Below are 20,640 nucleotides of genomic sequence, written 5' to 3' on the forward strand. Positions count from 1 at the left end.
CATCAAACCACAATGCATTGCACTGTTTGTAGTTTACTTAAAGTCTCCATGGTAATAAAGACCGGCTCGGCCCCTTATTCAAATTGAACCGGAAACCAACGTCATCTTGGGCCAATCTCCGCGCTCTCGAGTGACATAATGGAATTTTTAGGGCTAGAAAGCGAGAGAAGTCTGGCGCTGCGCATAGCAGCCGTGCCATCAGGGAAAGACAATCTCTGCGTCGGACAGGAAAGACACAGCGGAGTCCCCCCCAGGCACCGCTGCTTAAGAGCTCGACTGATAGAGTGGCTGATAAACAAGAGGAAAACAGGAACACGAAACTGAGGATCAGCTGGTTTTCTCACGCTTGGATGTGACCGTTCACCATTCTTTAATGCGTAACGCTCAACACTCCCTCATGTGAGGGTGGAGAATGGAAACAACCCTCTACCCAGGCACCGCGAATACCCAGAAAGGCTCCAGAATCTATAGCCAGGACACCATGATGAAGAAAGAGATTAGTCTGAACCTAGACGACCAGAGTTCCGAGTTGAAATCCAACCCGCTGAGAGACACGGACGGACTCCTAAACTCGCCCGACTTGGGACTTGCCAAACTCACCTCTCCGGACTTGGAGCGGCTCATCATCCAGTCAAACGGTCTGGTCGCCGGCAGCACCAACCCGACCTCCCAGTTCCTCTACCCGAAGTCAGCCAGCGACGAGCATGAGTTCGCGGAAGGTTTCGTCAAAGCGCTGGAGGATCTCCACAAACAGAATCAGCTGAGCGACGCGGGCTGCGTCTCCGTGGACAGACTGGAGCTCCTCGGCGCGTCCAACGCGGTCGGCACCGCCGGACTTCAGGGGTCTGAGCTCCCTGTGTACACTACTCTGAACGGTTACGCGAACAGTCCTCTCGGAGCCGCCACCATCAACTACTCCACGGACACCATCCCGTTCCCGCCGCCCCCAGCGCATCTGGCGCAGCAACAGGCGGCGGCGGCGGCAGCGGCGGCGGCGGCTCTGTCACGACTGCAGTCCGCGGGTCTGGTGAAGGACGAGCCCCAGACGGTACCAGACATGCAGAGCTTCGGGGACAGCCCTCCCCTGTCTCCGATCGACATGGACAACCAGGAGCGCATCAAGGCGGAGAGGAAAAGGCTGCGGAACCGGATAGCAGCCTCCAAGTGCCGCAAAAGGAAGCTGGAGAGGATATCTCGACTGGAGGACAAGGTCAAGAGCCTGAAAACGCAGAACACGGAGCTGGCATCGACGGCCAGCGTCCTCAGGGAGCAAGTGGCCCAGCTGAAGCAGAAGGTGATGAACCACGTCAGCAGCGGGTGCCAGCTCCTGCCAAACCAGGTCCAAGCTTATTAACTTTAGAAACATATCTGCATCCTCCGAAGGAACCTGGCAGCAACCTGAGGAACACTGGCCTTATCAGAGACCCGATAGGAGCCTGCTGTAAATGCGCCCTGCAGATAAGAAATCAAACATCTCAGACACTGTGCAGAGATGGGAGCCGGGCATTAGGTCAGACAGCAGCAGCCGCGGCACGCACGGCCTGAACTTCTACCGAAATCTGACAGTGTTGACCTAGAAACTCTTTTATTCTCGTCGTTGTTGTTGCCTTAATATTTTCCGGGAAGCCATGTAGCAAAACTGCAATCTGATTTTAGTGCAGGATAGGTGGACAACCTCAACCAGAGTGCAACCAAGCGTCACCAAGTGCTGCCACCCACCCTGTATTTTAATGCCTTACTTGTTTACAAGCACTTAAAGCCTATATTTTATTTACAGAAACATTTCTGATTTTATATATATATGTATGTACGTGTCCTTATACTTCTCGTTTTTTGGTAAAACTGAACACTGCATGTCTCGTTGCTCTGTGTAATCGTAGTACTTCTCATCGCGGTGGCTGCTGTGTAGGACTTCGCTGCACACTTCCATGAATGTACGTGTACTTGCTGACAAACTGCGTATCAACCTGTAACGGAGTTTAAGTCTCGAGCTGACATTTATTAAAGTCACTACTAACTGCTCTGGTGTTTGGTTCCCCCTAATTGACTGCGGCTTCTGTTATCGTCTCATAATTCGAGGACGTTTTTAATTCCTTCTATTGTCTCGTTTGTTTCGAGGCCATTGTGGTCAAGCAACTGAACGTCGCACCACGCCCCCTGCTGGTTATATCCCAGCACGCAGCTGCCAGTCCCAGTAGTTGACCTTTGGGAATGACCTTTGAGGCACACAAAGATGCAGCTTTAGGATTTTTGTTTATTTAATCCTGATTTTTACAAATCTGGCATCAAACAGTTACAGCACAATTCACACAACACCCAAAAGGGTAAAAAAAAAGAAAGGAAAAATATTATTTACATTGGTTATTGATGATGTAGTAAAGGGGAGAGTAGGACGGGATAAAAGCGTGTTTCCAATCCGTGACAATCGTATCTCTTTTGAAGCTAGTGCACACTTTAGGTAAACAAAATTCTCTCTCACCAAACCAACACCCTTTTTTGCTCATAACTTATTGTCAAGGTCTCTTTGGAGAAGCATGTTTAAAAGTGTCTAAGACAAACACTAAATTTGCAGAACCACACAAAGCATGTGTGTGTTCTAACCCTGGGCAGGGTTTTGTTTTTTTATATTATTGATTTTTGGGTGTGGACAGAGAAAAGGCTGCTTTTGCTCTGTGAGAACAGTCTGTTTTACACTGGAGTCATCAAAGTTAAGCAGCGGTATCAAAAGACAAACAGGCTTTCTGGGAAAGCTGTTTGGACATGATAGGAAATCTTTTGATTGGAATGTTTAACTTTCCTCTCAAGGAAACTTGCTAACCTTTATATTCATTGTAAACACAAATGCATTTAAAAGCTAGGACTTTTCAAAAAATACACAGCTTATAATGAATAATCTAGTAAGTATACTTTATAAATAAGTTACAATACAAAATAAATTATACTTTGAAATAAATAAGGTGTGGAAAATAGGTATATGTCTTTCAGTCCATCTGTGACTGTATATCATATAGGATGTTTGTACTTTACATATAAGACGAAGAGACATGCTTAAAAAAACCCAAAAAAAAAACCCATAATCTTCTCCCCGATATCTAACAGTTCGTCAGAGACTCTTTGGAAGTGATGAACGTTCAGCAATGAGGCAAAAGTTAATGCGATGAAATGGAGCGCCGCATGTGGAACCTTTACGACCTGAATGTGCAGGGCAGATGGGTTTAAACTCCAGACGCCATCCAGCCACCCACAACCTGTTAGAACCATCAACATTCTCCCTCCAATATATGCCTTTTAAAGTGCATACCTGCCCTGCTTTCACACTCCTCCTCCACATATGGAACGCGTCCCATACTCTTCCATTCTGGAGCTGCTCTTAATAAGGTAACATTAAACTTTGTTAACTTCTAAAGGCTACGCGATACTCCTCGCTTCGCCAGGTCAACCTAGCAGCGGCCATTCTAATAAAGGGAAAAGAGACAACAGTAGCCAACTCACCGTTAAAACCTTCGCAGCACTAAAATAAGGATTTTTAAAAAGAAGGAGTAAACTTTGATATTAAATCCAGACCATAAATATGCGTAAAAACACAATTACAACACATGGATAGACCCAGCCAAAACCCCACGTAACCAACTGGAAAAAAAAAGTAAAAAAAAAACCCTAAAAGAATCAAAAACAGCAGCTCTACCCACAGCAACATACATCTTCAGCGGGGAGGGGGAAACATCTGATTTGTATCATTAGGTTTGAGGCGCTAATGCTGTGCAGGCGTCGACGTTGGAGGATCTCGCCGATGTAACCTGACTGCTCGCATTAATAAAGAATGATGTAATATTAGCTTTGACTGGTCTGGGGGGGAGCAGCATGGCCCATTCTTGGGTTAGCCTGACGCTACGACATAATCTGAAGATTATCTTTCTGAGACACAAACCCTTGAAAGAGGTTCGGCCCATTTGGTCGGAGCTGTGGGTGAAGGGCGTCGCAGGAGCTAAGTGTTTAGTTGATTTTTTTTCCCCACTGTAGAGTGTTTGTGAAGATAAGGGATGGTGTAGATTAATGGAAATGTTTGGATTTTAGATCCCTGTGTAAAAGTGGGGAGTCATATTTAACAAGCACAATCCTGATGGGACCTCTGAGGCTGCTCGTTGAGCTGCGGCCCCTGTTTGGCGCCGGTGATGGTGGGGTCGTTGTTGTCCAGACTCTCTGACATCCTCTCGCAGATGATGTCCACCAGCCTCTCGAAGGTCTGCTTCACGTTAATGTTGTCTTTAGCGCTCGTTTCAAAGAACTCGAAACCTGTCAAGACAGAAGAGGGAAGGGGAAAAAAGAGGTGTTTTTATTGCTCCAGTAAAAGCTCATGTTACAGCTTTAATGACTAATCCATTTATCTGATAATAACAGGACACATTAGTCACAGACATACCTGCAGCTATGAAATCAATAAAATACCATTTAAATTTTATGCGACCTATTTAGTGCATAAACCACCAGGAAAGGATTTGACCTTCTGAGGCATAGACTCACCCAGCTGATCTGACAGCTGTTGGCCCCTCTGGGAAGCCACCACCCGCTCATCCTCCATATCACACTTATTCCCCACCAAGAGGACCTGCGCATTGTCCCACGAGTACGTCTTTATCTGAGTGGACCTGACAGCACAGACAGACAGCAGAGAATGTCCAACAGGAGACAGGGGAAATGTCGTATGAAAGGACAACAGAACAGAAAAAGAGGGTGTTTCATTTTGGTTTTAGGAAAGAAACTAGCAGTTAATTGAAGATATCTGGTCCAATAGTGTAGATTTTAGTCCAGGCTGAACTACAGCTACTCACCAGTCTTGAACAGCGTTGAAGGAGTCCTCGTTGGTGATGTCGTACATGAGGATGAAGCCCATGGCCCCCCTGTAATACGCTGTGGTGATTGTCCTGTAGCGCTCCTGACCAGCGGTATCCTACATCAACACACACAAAACTCCCTGAAGCTGCTGCTGTCTCCACCCTGTCAGTAGAGCACCAATAGGTTCAACTGAATCGGTTCAACAGCGCCCCCGAGCTTTAACCTGCCATCAGTGTCAGGAATTCCTCTCACGTTCAACGGTGAATGATTGGACGCAGGGCTGGGCTCCACTTTAAGTGGACTTCAAGGGTATAGTGGTTACACAACAGATGAAGAGATTCTGGAGAGTGAGGGGTCATTTCAGCAGCTGGCAGTTGTTAGAGATCATTGATGAGGGAACAAAGCTCTCCCAGATGTGTCGCTTTTAAAACTTTGGTTAGCGGCTGGCTAAAAATACCACCACTGGAATTCAATTTCATTCTGTTTTATGTGCTTATTCTTCAAGAGGACCCGCTCATTCCTGCAAATGTGATTTATTTGACGAAGGAGGGAACACGATCAATCCCACCCTCGACCTCCGAGCAACGGCTGACCAGCCTTTCCTTTCTCACCCAGATCTGCAGCTTTATCCGCTTGTCGCTTCTGTAGATGGTCTTGACCTTGAAGTCGATGCCCACCGTGCTGACAAACGTTGGTGTGAAGGAGTCGTCCGCATAACGGAAGAGGAAGGAGGTCTTCCCCACGCTGCTGTTCCCGATGATGAGGATTTTAAACATGTAGTCAAAGTTCTGGTCTGAGGTCTCCTTCTGTCCATATGTGGAATTTGCAGACGCCATCTATGTGGAGAATCATATCACATCCATTAGTCACAGGATCTGGAGTCAATGATATTAATTTATACAAATATAAATCAACAACAGCAGCACAGACTACAGTCGGAAACAGAATCACCGACAAATCATATTATCTTTACCGCTTCTGTTAAATTCCTGTCATATATTTAAGTTAAACAAGGACAACAGTCATTGTCTGAGGCTACATTGGACTTGAGGGTTTCACAGCAGTGTCAACAGCTGTGAGCCAGAGCTCTAAAACACACAGACCTGATAACAAACACATGCAGAAAATGTGCTGCAACAAATTTAAAACCACAAGAAAGGTTGAAAGTTTGGAACAAGCCTCAAAAAAGAGCTGCGACCGAGACGGTTCACGCATAAATAACCTTCAGGACGTATTCCGGACTGTTCTGAATGGCCTGACATCCTTTGAAACAAATGCAGCAGCACACGGTCAAAATGCAACAATTTTATAAAATGTCTACAAAAATGAATTTTAAAACAAATATGAAGGAAAGGGGGGAGACCTATAATGCTCTTCCTGCATGAGAAGGGTGCAGACATATTCTAACCCACTGTCAGGGTGTGAATGTGATGAATATGTGGGGCTGAATGGGGTCAGATTACACCCATTTGGTCCCAAATCGACCTGAACCTAAAAGTGTAAATACCTGCAAAACAGGCAGTGCAAATACACGGAACATATCCTTAAAAAAACCAACAAACAGCCTACAGCATTTTCACCTTCTGTCAACACGACGGGCTGTGCATGGAACGCACACCTCCGTCTTTCTAAAGATAAGAGGGCGGAAGTACCGGAGCTTAACAGGCTATAAGCATCAGCTAAAGCGGCTGTCCTGTCATCATCCACGGGGGGCAGGGAACCGCCATGGGCGCGCTTTGTTAATCAACCAATTATGAATAGTTTGAATACGACTTGTCATTTGGGAAAAACGAGCCTAACATCTCCAATGCATCTTGTGATCTTGGCATGCCCCTTCATTCAAAATACACATCAGCTGACCTTTTTGGCGTTAGCTTGCTAGTTAATAACTTATGTATTAGCTGCATGAATTTAACACCACGGCTCGTGTAAGGTGGAAAAAGACCACGCAGCATTTGCGTATGGTTAGACGTCTTATTAGAGCTGGAATAAAGCATTACAGGTGATGCAGCAACTGCCCAAGAGGAAAAATTTGGGACAAACGGAGCTTTACCAGCACTTTAAATTTAGGAGCCGGAGCTAGCTAAGCATCTCCGCTATGTCAAATGAAGGTTACTCTTTCTTATTTACCACCCAGTTTTCATTGAAAGTCAAATATAAGACAAGCCCCAAATCGTCCGTGTGACAGCTCTCTGATTTTTCCCCACCAGGCGATGTCAAATGAGCGCAAGAGTTACCGTGAAATGTGCGTTTTGTCCTCGGCGTCCCTGCTGCGCTTTAGCTCCGTCACCAGCTTTGCACCTGCGTTAGCCTGAGCACTTATTGACTGACAGCTCCGGCATTAGGCGGGGCCAAAGGAGGATAAGGATGATTGACGGGACAATAGACAAATCAGGAAAGAGTATACGCTTTTCCGCCAGAACCACGCCCCTTCAATTATAATACAGGATGTCTGGGCTATACTGTTTTAAATAAGTATTTATGTGGTTTACCACATATTTAATTTATTAGCATCTACTCATTAGTATCATTTCTCATTATAAGATTGATGATCTTTTATTACTATTATTATTTCTAGCTATCAGTGCAATTGAATTTCTAAGTAGAACTATAAAGCAATTTGGAAGGTGGATATTAGTTTCCAGATCGAAGAAGAGACTTTTTTGTTGCTTTTTTTCTTTATTGGCCAGGCATACAGTTCTAGTTGGAGAAAGGGCTAACACACCCACAGTTAAACAGCAAAGTTTGGATTGTCAAAGCTGCACAGTCTTAGTTCATAACCCATATTCATAACAACACGTTAGAAGACAAATACTGATCCAGGAAGGCTCAAGATCTTCAGTATGAAGATTCAGATCAGAACACCCACTGTTGAAATCTTCATGAATACGTGATCAGGGGGGAAACAGATGAAGGACATATGAGAGGTTTAACAAAACCAAGATGAAAATCTGTCGCTAAATTAGTTTTATACCAGACATGAAAGTGAGTATTTCTAAAATGTATAATTTTGCTTTCAGATGCAAAAAGACAAGTATGTTAAGCAACAGTTGAAATCTGTCCTCTTTGAATGACCTACACATCCGACTACACTAAAATAAGGTCTGACCTTCCACTGACTCCGACAGATAATAAAGAAAATAATAAATTAACTGTACACGAAGCACTGTGAGGAAAATGCACGAAAGCAAACATCGACACGCAGATAGGTGGACAGAATTTCACACATTGTGCTGGTGGAGTTGTTAAATAGTCCTTAATGTTGAAGGCATATTGTTGTGTATCTGTCTGGTGCTGTTTATGGCTGCAGAAACAATTGCGCATGTTTTACTCCAGCATGTCGGTGAACAGGAAAAGAAAAACCAAATAAACAGTGAAAAAAATATATATAATAAGAGCTTGTTCGCTTGTTGAAACGCGAGTTCTCCAAAACAATAGCAGGTTTCTCCACAGACTCGTCATCTTGTGTCAAACCTGCAGCCACTTGCATGCATTTCAACGTAAAACAGCCGTACATTAAAAATGGTAAAAAGAGCTGTAGCGGTCCAGCCCATGCAGTCTAACGTAACCACCGAAAGACAGAGAAACAGTCACGTTATACATATTTAACTGTACTGGAAGTGCAGAACTGTAAAAGTACCTTACAAAGTGCTTTGGTTTTTTGGTGTTTTTTTTTTCTAACAAATTCATACATTAAAAAACAACCCAGTCATTCTTTCATCCACAGGTACGCACAAGAAAGAGCATCGCTGCTTTAAGACAATATCAGTTTTTGTTGCTGTCTGAAGGAGAGTTTTTTTTTTTAGTAGGAACAGAGATGTGGGGGTCAGATTGGCACACGGGGTGCTACAATCAACCAACTTTATCAGCCACAGATGGAAAGTAGCCAGTGGCAAAATGGAAATTACAGTACGGGTTGTGTCATGCTTGCTTGGCACTTGCTTTGTCATCGACCGTGTCCCTGTAAAAGCAAAATATTGATCAATGACAGAAAAGAGATGAAAATATTTATGGCACGGGAAACTGTCTCGTGGTAACCTCCTGCATTTTTTTTGTGTTGACAGTATGTGGATGCAAACAGCCTCCGTTTAAGTCAAAAAACGAGACCCGAATCACTCATCCTCCAACCCAAAACAAAGAAATTTTAGTGTGGCAGCTGTGTTTGACACAGTTTGATGCATTTCCAGCTGTTCTGTGCGTCAGGCTTCTGGTTTTACCAACAGTCAATGACAAAGTGTCATTCTCAGTCACAACCTCTAAAGTTCTTTGTGTTTTGGCTCAAGACCTTAAAAACCATCAAGTGAGCTATGAACGACAACATAAAGTGCTAAAAACTTGAGCCAATTCAAAAAAGGGTGCCAAATATTCAGGATTTGAAAGAAGAAAAAAAAGATTTACAAAACAAATTCAACAAAAAACAGAACAAAAAACTGAATGTGATATTTTGGGTGGTTCTAAACGTATCTAAATAAACTTAATAGATTTATATAGATCTATGCAAAGCTCTGAAAATCATTCGCGTCCCCGTTCAGCTTCAGTTCCACTTATCAACGCTAGGGGGCGACACGTGCACAGCAAACCCTGCTGCCCATGCGTTGCCCTGGCTCCGCAACGCCTCACGAACCCTGGCTCAGTCACAATATCAGAGTCTAAAAATATAAAAATGTAAATAGCAATTCTAAAAACTGAAAAACCCAAGTTAATATGCATTGCCTGCCACAAATGATCGGAATAATATCCTTCCAAGACTAGCTGAGTACAATAAAACGGGCTCCTGCCAGCAGCCCAACAGAGTGCAACATGTAAAATAATAAGTCACTCTTTCTGCTACATTTAAAACTGCCTGCATAAAGTTAAGCACAGCCCGTTACTGCTGCAACCTGTTTTTACAAAGTCTTATTTTCCTTCAGCTCCATTTAAAGTATATCAGTGTGCATGGAACAAAAATAAAAGACTATAAACGAATGAGCAAAATACTTAAAAGGCAGGCAAATTTGTGACTGGTGAGGCGAAGCGTATTACGAGACTATGCTGTATTTTCCCCAGACATGTATCGCTTCTATGCCTTCTCCACAGTTGCTTCAGAAGAGGAAGACGGTTCTGTCGTTTGCTGTAATGGATCCTGGGAAAGGGGTTGGCTGGTCAGAGTTTTTTCCTTCTTCGACACCATTCATAGTCTCTGAGGAACTTTTGATCCGCAGCACGTCTGAACGAAAGACAGACGGAACGCAGAGAACCAGTCAGGGCTCGGTTCGCCGCCCGATGAGGTTGCAGAGGTCCGGGCTAACTGTCACTCCAGTGCAACGGACTGCTGTTTCAGACCTTCTCAGCATCCCCCAGACTCACTCTTCCTCCTGTTCCCCGCAGCAGAAGGTTTGCTATCACCCTGTTCATGGAAAGCGGAGGTGCTGGTTTTTAGGGGAGTGACAAAGGACGAGGCACTGAAATCAAGAAACTCAAACAAACAAACAAAGAAAAAAGGCCAAAGGAAACTGGTGACTGATGCTATGTCCCGATTCTGAAGCGTGAGACGCCGGGGGCGTCCTCCTGCTCTGCTTCTTTATCTTCTGACATATCCTTCTCAGAGTCTACAGAAAACGTCCTGGTTGAATCAGTAGTGAGCTTTTTGGTGAGGAGTCGCGTCATGGTGGACACTGCGTCGAATCTGCTGCCGGGGTCAGTTCTGGAGAGTTTAGACCCTGGTCCGGCGCTGTAGCTTTCCTCCTCTTCGGGTGTACTCTCGGTGTCGGACTCTCCTTCTTCTTCCAGGGTGAGCTTGAACTGGAACTTATCGGTGGAACCGCTGCCCCTGCTGAGCGCTGACGCCTCCCCGGCATGGCCCCCCACCTCCTGCTGCTCAGGGCCGGGTGAAGGACTGCGTGGGATCATGCTTTGGTACCACTCTCGGTTATCCTCCAGCGTGTCCAGGATCTCCTGAGCATCTGGGTGGACAAGATCAGCCCAGGTTTCCCACAGAGGATGAACAATATAATCAATGAAGCCCACCTGAAAGATGGAGACAGGGAGGGCACGGGGGAATCGGATTAGATTTCATAGATTCAGCAGAACAAACTGGAAGCATCTCATCATTTACCTGGTTTTTCTCGATTGAGGCATTTTGTTTGTCACACATGGGGCTGATTTCCATGCCCTTGTCTCTCTCTCGGTCTCCCTGAGTGAAAAACTCCACCATGATGCGGTCGGTCCACTGCCTGTACAGCTCGAGAGGCTTTGTGGGGTTGCTCAGGTCTGCACAGTGCACCATGTTCTGAAGGACCTGTGGCGATCAGACACCCTTTGGTTAAAAAGCCCTTTTTCTCAGAGCTGCCTATCACAAACAAACACACTGAAAGTGAAATTAAGTGCACAGTGTCCTCACCTGTATGCGGTCCGAGTAGTTGTCTAATAGCAAGACTCCAAGACTGGTGACTTTCTTGGTTTCTACCATCGTTTTCAGATCGGCCAGTAGATTCATGTGTTTGGACATGTCCGTTGCCAGAACCTGGAGGACAGGACGTTCAATGAAATCGCAGGGTTCTTTGCTACAGGGACAAGTCAAGGTCATTTCCATATCTCACCATATCGATGACCATCTTGCGCAGGGACTGCCTCTGCTTTTTGCTGAGGTTCTGGAAGATGTCGCAGTTGTCTTCCTGCAGAAGCTTAAAGCCAACAGCCAGGTGGTGGTTCTCCAGCACGGACGAGTCATTGTACATCAAGGCCAGCTCTGAATCTGGAGACGGCGATGAAGCAACATCACAGTTGGCACAACAACAGCTCCACAACAAACGCGCAGTCAGCAAACTTACTGGTGTTGATGAGGAACTGATTGGAAACTCCGGGGTGATCCACGTCATGGATGGCGCTGGCAAACAGGGCGGCCAGGATCTCCAGATCAGTGAACACAGCCTTGATTAAAAAAAAAACACAAAAGCAATCGTAGATCAAGGAGCGTTCAGGATGGATCATCATAACAGGACTGTGTTGTCTTCATCATCTACCTCCAGAGCAGGTGTGGACAGTAGGACGTGGGTGGACTGCACCACGTCCGCGGCATGGATGTTGTTGTGGTAGGCCACGTCGGCATGGTAATGGTCCTCCAAAGTCATCATGAAGGTGAGGAAAGTGTCCGTTGGTATCTTGAAGGACTTCAGCAGCTCGCGCTCCTACGGTAACAGATCCACGGTTAATACCGACAAGATTATTGCTTCTTTCAGAGTTTTGCGGTCATGCGGGAAAAGTATCGGGGCAGCGACGATACCTGGAAGATGGTGTACATGGTGACCGTCAGCGGGCGTCTTCCAGAATACTCTGCGATCTTGAAGATGTCGATACCCCACCTGTTTACATCCTCCATCTCCTGTCAGCGAACAATATGCATGAATGCATAACTAGGCCACAGCATTAAATAAAAACACGCCCGCAAACCAACAATTGCTAAAGTCGTACCTTTGCTAGGAGCCCTTCCTGGCTGGCGTTGACTCCAAAGCGAGGGATGGTGGAGGGGGCCAAGCTGGGGCTGTGCGTGGCCTTTTTAACGCCACTGATCTGGGACATTGGACGCTTCTTTTTGTCCTTCTCCTTGGTGGGGGTGGACATGATATCCATGTCATGTTGCTTCTCTGTCAGATGGACACAAACACAGGTCAGTGGGCAATCTCTGTACCGCACCATTCATCATCTGCACATGACAACATAGTATCACGCACACCTAGCAGACCGTCTCTGGATTTACCTAAGAAAGTGCTGGAGATGAACTCAGACACTTGATTCCCTGAACGGCTGGTTTCTGAAAGCTGGGAAAGCTCTCGATTCAGCATTCTCTTGAACTACAATCACACAAAAAAGAAATCCCCAAAATCATTTCAGCGTTTGTTAAAATGAACACAAAAAATATCACAAACTCTTAATTGCAGACAGTGCTGAACCATTGACAAGTATCCTCAGTGTTGCTGCATCAACAGCTGAAGGCACACGTGCTTGTGTGTGTGTCGCGTCGCACGGAGCTCCGACGCTCCTGATTGGCCGGCAGCGCGCAGTTGACTCCAGTAGTAGTAGCAACCCAGCGCATACTGCACACCACACATGCAGATTACATCAAGATTTCTCCGTCTCGGTCCCAGCAGTCAGATGTCTGCTTCACACGCATGCACAAAATGACAACTAGCCCCTGGCTGCCCTCCCGCCACGAGCCTCCGCTTACCTGAACGAACATCCGCGACACAGAGATGTAATAACTCGCTTCTGGCATTTCAGCGCAGCATGAGAGCAGGAGAGCAAAACTAAAACTGGGCACAGTCCCCGCTGTTCTCTCTCTCCCCGACTTCTGCCTGTTACCCAGAAAATCAGACAGCTTTGAGCTGCTGCGTTGCCCGTCTGTGCAAGGAAACCGCCAACTGGTCAAGCTCTAAATCCAGGAAGAGCTGTCAGCGAGGGCGCGTGCTGGAGCTGCCCACTCTCCATCCCTCTGTCTGACTTCCCCTCATTCACTGGGCTTCTGCCTGCTCCTTCTGTGTGTAAACAGAGGGAGAACGCGGTACTCTAATCCCCGCCTCCTCCCCAAAAAAGGCTAAATATAGTAGCCAACTGGGCGCCTGCTGCAGCATGCAGCTGAGGCGCCGCGAGCCCTCATTGGGTGGGAGATGCTCGGAGAGGGAAGGCCCGAGTGCAGCAGAGGTGGAGGGTGTGAGAGCCACCATGTGCACCAAGTTTGAAGAAGATATGAAGGAAAAAGCTTTGAATGAACTGGTTGGGGGGGGGGGGGGAGGGGTCATTCATGTTGCTAAAAATATAAATGGTACACTGTGTACGCAAAAATACCAAAGAAGCCAGACCGAGCGTGATTTAAGAAGAGAATGTGAACTATCTGAGGCAGGAATCTGTCAAAGAGAATGATAATGAGCTGAAACCTGAAGCACCTGCATGAGCGGACGATCAGGTGTATCCAGGATCACGCCACGTCCTCGGTTCAATGAATGTATGGACGAAAAATGTATGGACGAAAAAAGATAGACGCAAAACGTGTCATCTCTGCATTCGATTTGAATAAAACCCCAAAGTTTACTTGCTTTTCGGGTTTGTGTCAAATCAACTTGCAGGAAACATTCTGCATCTTCTTCTAGTGTGTGTGTGTGTGTGTGTGTGTGTGTGCGTGAGTGTTGTGTGTTTTCTTTTAAATAAACACCTTCAGTGAGTTCAACAAGCACCGGAAATGCAGATATATCGTATATTCTGCCACAACATCTATCTCTAAGTGCCAGTGTGATTCAATTCCCCCCCCCGACTGAAGCTGCTCATTGACTGATCTGCAGCAATGTGGTGGTGGAAGAGAGGGAGGGGGTGTGTTACCGCCACGTGAGCGTGTAGCGTGTGTAACGCTATATGTATCCAGGCAGGCGACTCTATGGCAAGGGCGGGCGAGGTATAGGAAGATGCATGCACGTGCCATGAATGTGCGCGTGTGTTGGCGTGAAGGGCATGGGTAATGCTGCGTGGGCGGTCTAATCATGGGATCGCATGAGCGCCAGTCTCCAGTCTGCAGCAGGGTAGGGCAGAGGTATAGATGCTGGAGTCATGGAAGGGGGATGCCATTCTAGCTCCAGCTCCCACATCCTCATTCACATTTTTCTGCACATGAGTGGGGGGAAGGGCGTGTCTGCGTCTCTCTTTGCATACAAGAGATCATCCCATTCATTCATGGGCTAAACCCCTCTCCCATCCGATGAGCTGGTGGATATGAGGTATTTTCAGGGTGCATGTCTGCGGTAGTGATCTTTACGATCCGTTTAGGGACCAGTGACGGCTAATGGGCTGAATCGCATTTAATCTTCCCATGTTTGAAGTCCATAGAGCGAGACAGGTGATTAACAATAACGAGGGTTTCTAACATCCCCTCTATCTGAAGTTACCGGTACATCTCTCAAAAATGGGAAACACCACCTAAATACCACTTAATTTCCCTTTGTGGGTATGCTTGTTGCATCAAACTCAATATTTCAAGATTCAATTAGTACAAATTCTGCAAAACCGAAGAACAGGATGTGGACTGGGCTCCACTTGTACATTCAGCATCACACCTCTGCCCATAGTGACAAATGGTGTCAAGTACACGACTAAGAACAGCCCTCAAGGGGCTGAAACACAACACGGAACAGCCGGAGCCGTCTGACTGGCTGTGTTCAGTGGTAGTTTCACTCCTGTGTGTGTGGTGAGTGTATCACGTAGAGTCTTCTCACTACCTTGTTGGAAGCCATTTCGCTGACAGAGTGGCGCGTTTTCAGTGTCTCAAGCTGTTCCAGACACCAGTCCAGCTCATCTAAAGTCTCTATGGCCAGCTGTTGGTGGGGCTCCTCTGCAGCAAAGCGAGCAAAACATTACAGGACAGATGAACCCATGAGCAAATGTGGGGTGGGGGAACCACCTTCGTAGGTGTTGATACAGAACAGCCTGTACACAAAGAGAACATTTCAACACCGGGACCAACCTGCCAGGCTCGTCTTGCACATTGAAGGTGGATTGCTGCCAGCGGATCGAGTCCTGCGAAGAGAAGAGCGCTGCAGTGTTTGACAGGCTTGATGTTTAGAGTCACGAGAAATTTGTCGGAGCGGTAAAGGATGATGATTACTTGCTGACTGGGCGATCTTGCTGGTTGGTTATGATGGCAAAGTTACCCCGGACTGTCCTCAGGCTGGCGAGGACCTACGGGAGACAGCGGCATTATAAAATCTACCACACCTGTTTCAGTGTAAAATACACCCAAACTGATGTGAGGGTCAACCTGTGAGTTGAAGGGCTCCTCCCGTGGAGAGGCATTCCCCTCTCCTTGCCAGATATTTTGATGGCATTGTATACACACTCCGACATGTCTGTCGCTCCATCTGCAGCCAAGCACTGACTCAGCGCACGGTGAAAGCCTGCAGAGTATCTGGTGTCCAGGCCTGACCCATGTGCTGGCCTTATCAGCCATGGCATGCCACTTTAAACAGCATGATCATGCAGCGCCGCATTCAGCCCTGGTTTCACTGTGTAAAGTGAGCCCCAGTGTGACGCACATCACACGCAAGAGCCGAAGCAGCGCCGGAGGGTCGCTTTATCCTCTCTGAGGGCTGCTCCAACAAGGCCGCAAAGCCCCGTGTAACGCCATCTGGAGTTTGTTATAAGTTTTTAAGACCCACAGCGCCTTTGGCTAACAAATGCGTATGCTTTTTTGTTTTTTTAATTTGACCATCTGGTAAACAGGCCTCGCAGCCAGTGGCGAGCTGGAGAGGCTATGGGGGACTCACCTGTGCAAAGGGTGTGACGATCATGTCTTCGGTGTGTCTGTAAAAGAGAGGACGACGCATTAAACAAAGTTTTAATGGGGCTGGAAGCGTTTGACCCATCTGGATGACATTCAAGTAAAAAAAAATAAAATGAAAAAGCACAACGTTACAGTAAAGCTGGTGAAGAAACGGGTGGGTGGAGGTGGAAGAGAGGGTGATCGGAAGTAGACAACAAAGGTGTATTAATCTAGGATGTCTGGTTAAGTGTTGCATGCAAAAATAAATGAACTGGGTGTTGTGGGGGAGGGGTCTGGCGAGGGTGACGTGCTTAAAATTAAGTCACACTGGTCTGGAGAAAGGAGGGAAGCCGTGTAGAATTGGGGGGGGGGGGGGGCACGGGGGGGTGCGCAGAGTCAGTGTTTTTATCTTTGGTTTCATGTTCTCCTCACCGAGACGACAACCAGTTGACCTCCCAGTGCTTCAAGCTTTCCTCCCTTCAAAAACAGATAAGCGAGAGTCCGTGATGACGGCGCGACTGGCGGCTTTCATTTGTTTAGACATTGTGAAGCACAGACGGGGCTGTTTGAGGGGCGCGTTGGACGCCCCACAGAATCGGAACCAAATCAACGACCAGAAGGAAACGATCAAACCGGCGCCTTTGTTTCGGTGTGTGAAAGGGCGTGATCTGCTGCTGCCTCGAGCAGGAGGAGAATGTTACCTGCTGATCAGGAGTGGCGCGAGTCAACCAAAAGACAACCAAAAGACAAAATAAAATCACCCCAAAAGCAAGTCTGCAATGAATCAGAAGTGGCTGAAACGCAGCTCAGGACAAGAAGAAAGAGGAGCAAAAATCTACAGCTGGACAGAAGTTTTCTGCTGAGTCTTCGACAAAACGTTGAGAAAGAATGTTGAGGCGAAATATTTCAGGACCACTATCACCAAATTACTCAGGAAATCCCAAAGTTATGATCAGAACGTTGGCAGGACAATGATTTAACAGGCGCAACCAGGGCCAGAATGGATATTTCAGGGGTTAAAAGTCACAAATTAAACCTCACTTACACCCTGAAAATGGCATGTGATCATGGTTGGCTAATGCCTAATAAATAAACACTTTCTTTAATGAGGTAGATTATGATGTCACACTGTCTCACAGAGGTGCACCTGAACTTACAGATCACTGGCAGTGGAGGAGTTCCTGGATGGACCTTTGGGTGAAAGGTCAAAGTCCGAGTCGGAGCGGTACAGGAAGGATTCCCTCCGCTGGCTGTGAGGAAAGTTGGCCTGTATAACCAGACCAGAGCCGGGGCTGGCCTGGGGGTCCAGGGGACTGCGCCCCACTGACAGTCCGTTCTCCACATCGAAACTGGAAGACACAACAAGAAAGGGGAGGTTGATTTTTAAAGGGGAAAGGAAACCATGGGGCATTCATCCATGTATCATGGCATCAGGTTTCACCAACAGATGATTTTCATTAAGTTACAGCTCACTGGAAATAAAATCCCAGTATGAAGTGGACCTGAACTCTCAGCTGTGCGTCCCTGCGTCTCTGTCAGGAAATTGTGTCATTTTGCCGGATGTGCTGATATTTTTAAACCAGATCAACCAAAACAGGGGGATAAACTGCACAGATTTAGAAATGCAACCATATTAGGATGTGTGAAATATGTGGGAATCCAGTTATGGTGCTGACAGAGTCCATAGAGTGACCGTTGTGGGAGGGATCTTTATTCTCCCGTCGCCTTCACACACAAGCGACACGAGCAGCTTTTAATTAAGACGTCGGCGCCTCAGTCGTGGCTGCAGACACGACTCCCCATCGAAGGTGTGAAGCAAATGTCGTGCAAACATGAGCACGCCTCAGCATCCAGGGGTGCGTGTAGGACTGGGAGCGAACAGCAGCTTTAAAATTAGCATCAGCGGATTGACGCGGGGGTCGTGTGAGTGTGAAGCTAAAAATAAGCTGTTGATCAGGTGAGGGGGGAGTTCCCGCCGCTCAAACACCATCCAACGACAGAGGAATCCACCCAATAGAAGCGCGGCGGGGGCTTTCTTCACAGTCTGGGCACGTTTCTGCCTTGATCCACATCTCTGTTTTCCCACAGCCCCTGCGCCAGCATGTGAACCGGGCCAACCGTCGGCACGCTGCACCATTTGGCAACGCGTCTCATTTCAAATACAATACGAGGAACTCCAGAGTCGAAATCCACACTTTAGCAAAAACAACCCGCAGGACGAATCGCAGCTGCTGCCGCGGGTGCTCGCTTGTTGGGAGGAGCTGTCTGAGAATGATAGAGGCAGAAAGATATCCTTACAGCTGAGTCAGTACTGACCCAGGCCCAGACATGGATGTCTGTCACCGTCCGTCTGACGACTGATGTCTGCTGACACTGGTTGAAATCCACCCCCACCCCAAACCACAAAAGATTCCACAAATCCATCCAGAGATAACTAAATCAACAATGGGCCAACAACTAAGGCTGCAACTCTCAACATGACCCCCAGCTTCAATAAAATGCAACATTAGAGGGTTTTCATGCCCCCGCGCGGCTCTAATTGCCGTGCAGAATGTGCAGCATCCAAACATCCTTCTAATTTCTCTCCCCAGCCCTTCCTGCAGCAGCCTTCCTTCTACCCCGAACCCTCCCAGGATGCTGCGTGAGGATACGATATTGGTGTGTTACCGGGTATTACGTAACAGGAGTAGAGCAGAAGCCCCCAACATGTGACAGATTCCTGCTGCCGACTCAGGGAGAGGAGGAAGGACACCAGGTTTAGGGGCGAAACAAGGGCGAAACAAGTAAATAAAAACTTTACAGCGGACGAGGACGCAGTACGGCGACGATGGCTTTACATACATCTACAGTCGTGATATGATTGGGTGAGGATGACCGATGTGGTTGGAAGAGGATAAATGTGCTAATGTTTATCGTTATTGGGTGTAAATAAAGATTTGTTATAATCTAAGTGCTTTGGTTCTTTGTCCATCCTAACGATGCTGCATCTATCCTTGTCGCCCTGCCCTCCACGGCCATAAATTAGTTTCTATTTTTGTCTCCGTATTGCGCCTGTGCCTCAGTGTGGCTAAATTTAGCCTCCCCTTGCGCTGGCCACGGAGAGACTCAGTGATGGAGCTAAAAATAGACTTTCAGGTAGAAAATAGAGCCCTCCCCTCTATTTTCCCCCTCTGAGATTCTTCCCCCATTCATGAATATTTACAGAGACTTCTATTTGAAGCCTGAGCTAAAATTAGAAGGCAGGAAGGGGGAAAAAAAGCCCACATTTTCTCTTTCTGCCATTTCAAATCTTTTTTTTTCTCACGAGCGGGAACACAGTGTCCTCGCTGACTGTAACATTTATTTTACTATACACACACACACATCATACAAACATGCCTATACAGCCTTTCTTTTCTCCTCATTATATTGCATGCTTTTATACTGTGTGCATGTTCAAAAAAATCCCAAATTTGACCAAAATAAAAATCCCCCTCTATTGTGTCTTTCAGCACACACTTTACAAAAGCAATACTAAATATGTCAACGGAGGTTTTTTGTGTTCGCGAGGTCACAGGTCAGCGGGCAGAGACAGCGTGAATGCTGTCAGGACAGGAAGCTCCCACAGAAACACTGGCTGTTTGGATGGCCGGCCTTCTCCTATGACTCCATTGTTATTGCCTTTCTCATGCCAGCCAGTTGCGCCCACTGTTGACACCCTCTCCTCAGTCATTTTCTGCCCCAGACACGAATATAAATACAACAGATTCGTTTTTGTCCGTAAATAGTCTTGATAAGTGGGAAGGTGTTGAAAACTGTAGCACAGGCAGAGCTGTTGAGGATGAAGAGTGATGTTTATGTTGTAGTAGAGGCTCCGTCCAGGCGCCTTGAGGACAGGCGCCCTCTACTGGCCAAGAGCGGCATCGCAGCTTTATTATAGAATGAGTTCAACAGGATGTTTAAATCATATAGGTTTATACAGTGCAGTGATTCAAATAATAGTGCGTGGCACCTTTGATGGGCTGAATGTAACACCACATCAATACAGAGGTGTTAGTTTGTGCAAATTTGGAAATTACCAAAGAAATGTTCATGATCCTGACTTGACAGTGAAAAGCAGCAACATATAGAAAATATCTCTAGGTGCGATATCGCTGTCATGTTAACAAGCTACGGCTCTCGTCCTTAATCTCTAGGGCACCGTAATGAGTTTTATGCAAATTAATTGCAGAGGGAAAAAAGGGGGCGTTAAAGTGTTCGCCCCTCTGTTGCTGGCGAGCAAAGGTGTGAGTGATGTTAGCCTGTCAGTGGCCCTGATACTCGACACCCCACCTGCGTCACCGCCTGTCAAGGCAACGTCAATCCCATCTGGGGAGCATTAAAATACAGGAGGCATGGGGCTGAGCGGGTGAGAACGAGACAGCGAAGGAGGCCTGTAAACCAGGCCGAGCCGTCATCTGAGACGCCATTCCTCATTCTCAGGCCTCCGTTGTGACACATGCAGACTTGACTTGCACGGGCTCAGCCGTCTATTTGAAAACCGAAACGAA

General features: G+C 46.9%; 3 protein-coding genes across 12 annotated transcripts in view; 1 reads left to right on the plus strand and 2 right to left on the minus strand.

Annotated features, from left to right (window-relative positions):
- The first annotated feature begins 138 nt into the window (after nt 1-138).
- On the plus strand, nt 139-2,022 carry LOC101076843 (transcription factor jun-D). Its single transcript, XM_003975718.3, has one exon. The coding sequence runs from the start codon at nt 413-415 to the stop codon at nt 1,352-1,354; it is 942 nt and encodes a 313-aa protein (XP_003975767.1). The 5' UTR covers nt 139-412; the 3' UTR covers nt 1,355-2,022.
- Nucleotides 2,023-2,236: 214 nt separating this feature from the next.
- On the minus strand, nt 2,237-7,199 carry rab3aa (RAB3A, member RAS oncogene family, a). Its single transcript, XM_003975717.3, has 5 exons — nt 7,071-7,199; nt 5,445-5,669; nt 4,830-4,948; nt 4,522-4,646; nt 2,237-4,293 (listed from the first exon to the last, which is right to left on the minus strand). Exons 2-5 carry the CDS (start codon nt 5,667-5,669, stop codon nt 4,103-4,105), a joined length of 660 nt encoding a protein of 219 aa, XP_003975766.1. The 5' UTR covers nt 7,071-7,199; the 3' UTR covers nt 2,237-4,102.
- Nucleotides 7,200-7,492: 293 nt separating this feature from the next.
- Nucleotides 7,493-20,640, minus strand: part of pde4ca (phosphodiesterase 4C, cAMP-specific a) — a 28,707-nt gene continuing 15,559 nt past the window's right edge. For 6 of the 10 annotated variants that reach the window (XM_029831595.1, XM_029831596.1, XM_029831600.1 and 3 more), the window contains 15 exons: nt 17,269-17,460; nt 16,544-16,588; nt 16,116-16,152; nt 15,458-15,531; nt 15,317-15,369; nt 15,072-15,184; nt 12,569-12,662; nt 12,283-12,455; nt 12,095-12,193; nt 11,835-11,999; nt 11,643-11,742; nt 11,412-11,566; nt 11,213-11,335; nt 10,928-11,110; nt 7,493-10,839 (listed from right to left, as the gene is read on the minus strand). In XM_029831595.1, the coding sequence (XP_029687455.1) occupies nt 10,339-10,839; nt 10,928-11,110; nt 11,213-11,335; nt 11,412-11,566; nt 11,643-11,742; nt 11,835-11,999; nt 12,095-12,193; nt 12,283-12,455; nt 12,569-12,662; nt 15,072-15,184; nt 15,317-15,369; nt 15,458-15,531; nt 16,116-16,152; nt 16,544-16,588; nt 17,269-17,460 (2,107 nt within the window). In that variant the 3' untranslated portion in view covers nt 7,493-10,338. Of the gene's footprint in view, nt 10,840-10,927; nt 11,111-11,212; nt 11,336-11,411; nt 11,567-11,642; nt 11,743-11,834; nt 12,000-12,094; nt 12,194-12,282; nt 12,456-12,568; nt 12,663-15,071; nt 15,185-15,316; nt 15,370-15,457; nt 15,532-15,610; nt 15,952-16,115; nt 16,153-16,543; nt 16,589-17,268; nt 17,461-20,640 lie in introns of those variants that run through there. The other 4 variants (XM_011616584.2, XM_011616586.2, XM_011616588.2 and 1 more) reach the window with 2 other exon arrangements.

Source organism: Takifugu rubripes, chromosome 22 (assembly GCF_901000725.2).
Source record: "Takifugu rubripes chromosome 22, fTakRub1.2, whole genome shotgun sequence".
Lineage (NCBI taxonomy): Eukaryota > Metazoa > Chordata > Actinopteri > Tetraodontiformes > Tetraodontidae > Takifugu > Takifugu rubripes.